Source organism: Aricia agestis, chromosome 4, assembly GCF_905147365.1.
Source record: "Aricia agestis chromosome 4, ilAriAges1.1, whole genome shotgun sequence".
NCBI classification, from domain to species: Eukaryota; Metazoa; Arthropoda; class Insecta; order Lepidoptera; family Lycaenidae; genus Aricia; species Aricia agestis.
In genome coordinates this window covers 1,200,736-1,209,126 of record NC_056409.1, presented here as the reverse complement: position 1 = coordinate 1,209,126, position 8,391 = coordinate 1,200,736, and the positions used below count along the sequence as shown (strand labels likewise).

Genomic DNA, 8,391 nt, shown 5'->3' with positions numbered 1-8,391 from the left:
TCGATTCTTCGGAAGAAAGTAGGTAATGGCAGTTTCTTTCCCAATTCCCATGTCTATATATCTTTTTCCCGAGCATGGCGTAACCTATCGACTTGAGTTTCAGTGGACAAAGTCAAGAAACTCTTTCCATAGCAACCATTATAGCAACGGCAATGTTTTTTTCACATTTAGTTTCTTGGTTCTTTTTTTTATTATGGCATTATGGCACTATCGAGTAAATGGCGGCAAATTAAAAAAAATCGACGACACTGGCCACGGTTTTATAGCCAAGTGCCATAATAAAAATAAAAACAGTATCAAGAAACTAAATGTCAAAAGCGGATCGTCATGCTTGACACATTTCAAAAGCGGAAGAAATCGAGATACGAAAGAAACTTTTTCTCCAATGTTTTTCCGGTAAAACTGTCAAAGGGGTATGAACATTTTTGTATGGAGCCTGGCTGACCTACTGTCCGCTAAATGTGTTTTTTCGCGTTCACGAAAGATTATTTTTTGTTTGTATTGATGTTAGCTATCCATTTTTGAAAAAAATATTCGTAAACGCGAAAAAACACATTTAGCGAAAGTAGGTCGGCCAAAATCTTCGTACGGGCCCTTTAGTTTCTTTCGTTTGTCTACGTGCTTGTGCTAGCTATGCAGATGGTCTCGGCGCCGCCTGTTTTACGCCGTCACATACAACATACAAACCATAAATTAGTAATATGTGAACAAAGATACTAAGCACTGAACTACTGAGTACTGACCATGTCATTCTCATTAGACGTCATTTTTCCTATAATATATACCTACTGGCATGGGCGTACCCAGGTTCTGGGCCAGGGGGGGGGGCAAGTTACCCAGGTTCTGGACCAGGAGGGGGCAAACTACGCAGATTCTGGGCCAGGGGGGGGCAAATCAGATTTTTTATAAGGAAGGTGTTTATAAAGAATAAAAAATTAATAATTTTTAGTTGTAAAAATATTGTATTGGGAACAAAATTAGTTTTATTATTTTTAATTTTTATAGATGAAAGTACTAGATAATATACTTAGTAGGGACGTCAACATGAACCAGGGGGGGCAGCTGCCCCCCCCCCCCCCCCCCCCATCCTCGGTACGCCCATGCCTACTGGTCACCAGACACATTTAGTTAAATTTTGTGCATACTGCATACTGAATTGAATGATTAAATTAAGGACTTATTTTACAAAAGGTAACGTTATCGAAGAACATATATTTACTGTTATATATCCTATTTACCGTTATAACATTTACCGGTATTAACCGATTCGTTGCCACCTTCATTTTCACGACTTCTTACCACAGGCCAAGCAGTTTGTTCAATGACGCGCCATAAGCGTCATCGGCCCTGCTAAACGATGACGCCCCACGTGCGGCATTGGCCACTAGTTGTGTTTTATGCACATTCAGACTAAGGAATTGTAATTACAGTATAATAAATTAATTTTAACGTGTTTTTTAACAATCTTTGTATGCCGCGCCTGGCGGGCAATCGGCCCCACTGAATCTTTTTAAATGACGCGCTGGGCGCGGCAGTGGCCACGAATCGTACAATTTTTACCGTTATTTCTAGTATCGGGTAAATTTTCATACCGTTATTTAAGCCCTCAAAGCAATAAAGTTATAAAAAAATACCGGTATTTGAAGCCAGGTTCGTGCTGGCAATTACACATACACACATTATACAAAATTAAGGCTGCGTTCCAGATGACGTTAATTTTGACCAAAACGCTCAAAACGTCCCCTTCTGCCGTTCCCTTTGGCGACCGGGGTCGTTTTGATCGCGGCTATAACGTCACTCATGACGTCATCATTTTCGCTCAAAACGACCCTCGACGAAGATGGGTCAAAGTGGGCGTTCTAGTTTTTTTTTTAATTTTAACGTAACTATATCGCGAAAGCTATGTTCGGAAAGTTTTCAGGAGAGAGTAGATAAAAAAAACTTTATATTATTTCATTACAAATAATATTTATATAACTTAAATAAATTAAATAACATTTAATGAAATATTTTGATTGGAAAATAAATTGTTTTAAATGAAAGGTCAAATGTTTTCTTATAAAATATTATAATAATTAATACTAATTTTCATCTCTCCTATACCTGTTGATTTATTCGTACTTGACTAAACATTATGCGGTATTGTTACCTAACGTTTATATGTATATTGTGACAATTATTATAGTCAATATTCAAAGTATGTGGATTTGTTATTAAAATATGATTCAATGTGAAAACTCAAATATAATAAAAGTTTAACTATATTATAATATGATTACTTAAGTAAAAAAATGTAATACTAAAAACCTAACAAATATAATATTATGTATTTTTAAATTAAATGTAACTATAAACAATAAAATTACTTTTATTTACGACTTGAAGAAAAGGATCATAATATCCAAGTTCGGTTCATTGTACCTATCGTATATATTATGTCTATTGTACCTATGTATAAAAAAATATAGTTCTTTTTTTAAACTTTTCTCAAAACGCTCAAAACGATACATAATCCGTTCCACTTGGGTTTGTATCACTGACGCTCACATGCTAGTGGAACGGGAAAAACTACGGTCTTGAGCGTGAGCGTTTCTAACGTCATCTGGAACGCGGGGTAAGTAGAGGACGAAGGAATTTACTAATTGACATTTGACATGATTTGACATAATATCTTTGTTGGTGTTTTCAGCTGTGGTTTTCAGTTTAGTACCGTGTTTTGTACTTGTGTTAATTGTCCCTACATAAATCATGTGTAAATTTTAATAAAATTACTGTTTTGGTAATATTAATAAAAATTATAAGCTTACTTATATATTTTTATATTAAATGCTTTCATAAATTCTGTACATTTCACTATGAGGTAAGTTTAATTTCTATATTTCTTTAATTTCATAAGTATGTAAGTATATCCTAATGTGTATTTTCATCAGTGTATTTTTAATATTTTAAATACTAAAATTACATGTTAAAACGCGCATTACACTATGATTAAAACTTTATAATTTATTTTTTTAGTTCCGAACTACCTAAAGAATTTCAGAAAACGTCTGAAGTATTACCGTTCTCAAAATATGGCTTATCATCACTGGAAGAGTTCAAAAACACAGAAAAAGATGTTCAACACCTAGAATGGTTGAAAAAAGTCGGCTTAAGTGAGGAAGAGATAAAACTGTATGAAGAGAATGAAGCCGGATTACTAACACAGAAAACTAAAGTAGAATCAAATGCTCTAAAAAGGAAATTAGAAGTATTGTATGCGAAAATCAGTGATAACCAAAATAATAAGAGGTAAATCCATTTTTAGTAACTGTCACCAGCCTTCTAGTATAAAAGTTAACTAGCTGTTTGACCGATTAACTAGCGCTTTGCTCGGTATCCGATGAAAATGACATTTTCTAGAAATGATTCCTAGCTAGATCGATTTATCGCCCCCGAAACACCCTATATACTAAATTTCATTAAAATCGTTGGAGCCGATTCTGAGATTCCAATTATATATATACAAGAATTGCTCGTTTAAAGATATAAGATAACTATTAATTACTAAATAAAACACCCATTGACCTTATGTCATTATTGAATCATACTCACAGTATTAGTCAAAGCCTAAAACAGAAACTGATTAATATTAGTTTTATTATCTTGTTGTCAGACAGCCAAATATTGAACAGGAAGCTCTAGCAAGCACTTCAAGTGAAGATGACATTAAGAGGATTAACAAGTCCGGATGTTTCTACGCTCCAGGGCATCCTATTAATGATTTAAAAAAACTTGAGGAAGAATTGTTTGGTCACTTGCAAGACCAGACAATTTCTATCACCAAACGCCGTAAAATTATAAGGAGACTCGAGAGAAAAAGAGAAAGGTTGCTAGCTCAGCAAAAAACACCTAATATAGATCCCATGGAAGGTCCATCTCAGATTAAGCCAGGAAGTCTGTGGGATGTACAAAAAATGCCAGACAGGATGAAACTTAAACCCAAGAAACCAATCATGGGTCCATTTAATAAAACCATGTACACCGTAAAAGACAACAAAATTGTCCGACTTGAACCAACAGAAAATAATGAAGAATATAAAGCTGTTGACATTGTACTTCCTGTGAATTCAGCTGAACAACAGTTGTTGGAAGGCACACAAATGAAGATAGATGACATAAGAAAGATAGAAAGATTTAAAGACTATGAACCTGGCATACCTTCTAAAGTGAGTACCAATTATTCCAAAAAAAAAATTTTTTAATACATTGAGCAAAAGCTCATGCTAGTCTGACAATATTATTGATAACCTTTTGCTGCTCAATGGTTGGTGTATTGGCAATAGGCACTCAAGCTGCATGTTTGAATCCCTTTGTTCTGTATTAAAAACTAGATGTTTCGCGCGGCTTCGCCCGCGTAATTTAGACATTTCACGGAAACCGTACATTTTTTTGGAAAAAATAGGCCTATATCCCTTCATGTGTGCCAAAAAACATAAAACTTGCTCCAGTAGTTCTTAAGATAATACGCAATTTCATATAATTTTCCCCATTTTTTCCACATTTTCCTGTTTCTTCGCTGCAACTGATCTTAGCTTAATAATAGTAGCTATTTGATCGAGCTTTGCTCGGTATTCGACGAATAAAATTTACTTTCATTTTATTCGTAATATATATATATATATATATATATATATATATATATATATATATATATATATATATATATATATATATATATATATATATATATATATATATATATATATATATATAATTGCTCGTTTAAAGATATAAGATATAGCCTATAGCCTTCCTCGATAAATGAGCTGTCTAGCACTGAGATTAGCACATTCAAACAAAAACTCTTCAGCTTTATAATATTAGTATCTAAGATAATAATTATTAATATTACTTACAAGTTATTTGGATACTTAGTCTAAGGCCAGACAGATGTTGTGTTGTAGCATCCAAGATATTACTTACTCTAAAGCACAATTTTTTATTAGGTTCTTTTCCTCAAGAATATTGCACCATCACTGAAACATGAACAGTTGGCATTGCTCTTCAACCAGTTTCAGATGGAAAATGGTGGACCCGTGGATTTGAAATTGATGTCAGGACGCATGCATGGACAAGCATTTGCAACATTCCAAAGTAATTAGTACATACATATTACATAATATTATATTTTTTTTATTATCTTTACTCTTTTTCTTAAAAGTTTCTATTATTATATCTATCAATTACTAATTTGCCCCATGATTAAATTTCTCTACTTCTTGATTTCTCAACATCATAGTGTCATTCCTTTTTAATTCATTGCCACTTTTTAATTTCTTCACTTTCTTGACAGGCTATACTAAAACAAAAACATAATAAATTAAATATTTAAGCGCCCATACAACAAATATATTTTTCTTGCCCTTTTTTTCTCATAATCAATAATAGCAACAGCCAGGCACATGAAATTTTCACAATATCTTAAATTTTATCTGTACTTTAATAACACAGGTCAACAATAAATTTGGTGCTGAAAACCAAAAGCTGTTTCTGTAAGAACTTTGTGCCCCGATCACATGTTTCTAAGAAATTTTCTTTCTATCAGCTCAGGTTTTTAAGATATTTCATTCCAAAGTTTCAAGAATCTAGAATTTTAGTCTATTTCAGAATCGCTTTACAACTATTGAAATAATTTATTTTCATGAATTTTGATAAAATATGTTTAGTAAATATACACAATATCAATTATTTAGATCTCAATTTAAATTGCATATTATATTTTTTTATTAAAAGAGAGTTGTAAACTAAACTTTCTTTTTTCATACAAAAATTGTTACTCCACGTAGTAGTTTGAGCTAGGTAAAGCATTTTGAAAACCGTCATAATATTGGGGAAATTAGTCATAACTCATTGAAACAAGTTACATTCTCAATAAGAAGTGTCTCCCTCTGGCATACATATTACAAAACTAATAAAAATGAATACTTTCAACAGCAATGTGATTCTGAAATGGGCTAAAATGCGAGATTTTTGAAACTTTGGAATGAAATATCTTAAAAATTTGAGCTGATAGAAAGAAAGCTTCATAGAAACATATATCGTGCACACAAAACTCTTATAGGAACTGCTATTAGTTTGCACAGGATACAAATTTTTTTCGATTTTGTTGACCTGTGTAATTAATAATAAAATTAAAGTAAATATTTGTGGGGGCAAGACAAGACAAGAAACACATTTTTTTCCAACTTTCGCTCTATAACGGTACGGAACCCTATCCGAAACCCGTGGGCGAGTTCGACTCGCACTTGGCCGATTTTATTAATAAAATTTAGCCAAATTTAATCAAAGTTAGTTCCGACCTTTCAAAGCTTATTATTAATTGCTTTGAAAATTGAAATGACTGAATAATATTTTGCATAAATAAAATCATTCTTCCCTATAATCTCTATAATATGAGTCTAAGTATTTATTCACTTTTCAGAGGAACACATAGCTATCCAAGCTTTAGCAGAAATCAATGGAACAATATTAGGTGGGCAACCTATTATTGCGCAATTTGGAAGAAACAGCAATCGGATACAGGTGGAAGAAAATAGATAAATTATGTGTTGTACAAAGTTCACATCAAATGGACAGAGATTTTAATGTATCCAGGCAGCAGAGATTTCTTCATGGAATGAAGAACACTTGCATTGGTCTTTGAAGAGTTAAGTTTCGTTATATATAAGCAGGCCTGTCTCACTTCCATACAAACGGCGTGAAATCGCCGAGATATTTACCTACTATTCTGGAACACAACATATTCATAGTACAATAACTGTATGCCGTCTCGCTTCAATCTGCCAAGTGCTAGGGCTGTCAAGCGAGTGGCGGCGCGGCGGCCGGGCGGCGAGCGCGCGATTCGTCAGCCACAGAATACAAAAGTGCCAGCCAATTGAGACTAGTCCGGTGACCGGACGCTTGCGTTTATCATACCTAAACTCGGGAGTGAAATTTCTGTACCGTAAGGTACTAACTATATATTCTGTGGTATAAGTTGATGTGGTGTAAATAGTTTATAATATGAGATTTTTCTACTTAAACTATTAGCATTTTAATGTAGATGCGCCATTTTGTCATGTCTTGTGTACATCCTGATTGTTGTTCCCAAAGCACAAATAATATGAAATAAAAAAATAGTTATATGTATTAGCCATGTATTACGTCCTTACTGCCTACATTTACATTTTACAATATGAAGTCTTAGACAAAAATATGTTCAATGAAAAAGTTACAAGAAAATCTATTAAACTTTTATTTATTAAAATCTACCTAAACTTAATTGTTTTAATTTTAACTTATGTTACTAATGTACCCAGGCTCCACGAGACATTTTAGTGAGAATTACAGTTACAGTATAGGTGAGTACACAAATTGTAGTATTTGAATCAAAATTCTTTATTCTTGCCAAAGTGGCTTAAGTAATTTACTTTTTAAGTTCGCATTAAGAGTAAGAGAATTTCAGACATCCTCCTACCTACATGTAAGAACTATAAAGATGTGTAATATAAGCATGAATGTAAGATTGGCATGTCATTTCTTAAGTCAGAAATTATATTTTTATTAGTAGATATCAAATCGTTGGTTTAGCAATTAGCTCTTATTATAATAATATGTAGGACCCTTGATTGTCATTTACAATCTGCATAGTATAATCTGTGAACTTCAATTACTAGAAAAATATAAAAGTGATTTTACAACTAGATATTATGTCATATACATAGTACATACTTATAAAGGATATATAATATGTGTTCACTTAGTCTAATATAATATTAATGAAGTCTTTATCCTACGCGTTTTAACAACAAATCTTTTTACAGCTTACAATTCAGCCCCAACCATACCAAAACTAACAGCTACTTACCTACAAAGAATTCTATTTAACCTCAGTTTAAATAGAAGTCTTTGCTTACCTATCGTAATTTAAAATTCTTATAATGTGCACTATCGCGCTTATAGCGGCGTTGCAGACATGCCTTCTTATCTAGAAAATACACTTTACCAATACTTAGCCTAAATAATATCTTAACTATATCTTAGCCTAGATAGATCTTAAGGGGCCCCTAGGGCCTAGACGATTAGTTTTATTTGCAAACTGCAATATCACGTATTGTGCAATATTGTTGACCGTCAAGGGTTGATATTGAACGCGCCCGGAACGGTTGATATTTCAATATTATGGTCAAATAAAATGTTCAATGATTTTTACCAATAAAATTGATCGTCTAGGCCAGGGGTTCCCAAACTTACTTTGTCTACTGCCCACTTTGAGAAAAAAATATGTTTTAGCGCTCCCCATTGTTTCAATTTAAAATGCATCCAGATGAAATGAAAGTACAAATCACATCCCGCCTCTACACAACGCCCACA

At 33.0% G+C, this 8,391-nt stretch overlaps 1 protein-coding gene across 1 annotated transcript; it reads left to right on the top strand.

The window, feature by feature from the left end:
• The first annotated feature begins 2,763 nt into the window (after nucleotides 1–2,763).
• Nucleotides 2,764–7,281, top strand: LOC121726436 (RNA-binding protein 41-like). The gene is made up of 5 exons (XM_042113812.1): nucleotides 2,764–2,860; nucleotides 3,016–3,288; nucleotides 3,653–4,205; nucleotides 4,986–5,133; nucleotides 6,461–7,281. Exons 1-5 carry the CDS (start codon nucleotides 2,856–2,858, stop codon nucleotides 6,577–6,579), a joined length of 1,098 nt encoding a protein of 365 aa, XP_041969746.1. The 5' UTR covers nucleotides 2,764–2,855; the 3' UTR covers nucleotides 6,580–7,281.
• The last annotated feature ends 1,110 nt before the right edge of the window (nucleotides 7,282–8,391 follow it).

Excerpts from the sequence above, each read along its gene's own strand:
- LOC121726436 (XM_042113812.1), top strand. Across the intron at positions 3,289-3,652 it reads GATAACCAAAATAATAAGAG|ACAGCCAAATATTGAACAGG; the intron begins GTAAATCCATTT and ends TCTTGTTGTCAG. Across the intron at positions 4,206-4,985 it reads AACCTGGCATACCTTCTAAA|GTTCTTTTCCTCAAGAATAT; the intron begins GTGAGTACCAAT and ends ATTTTTTATTAG.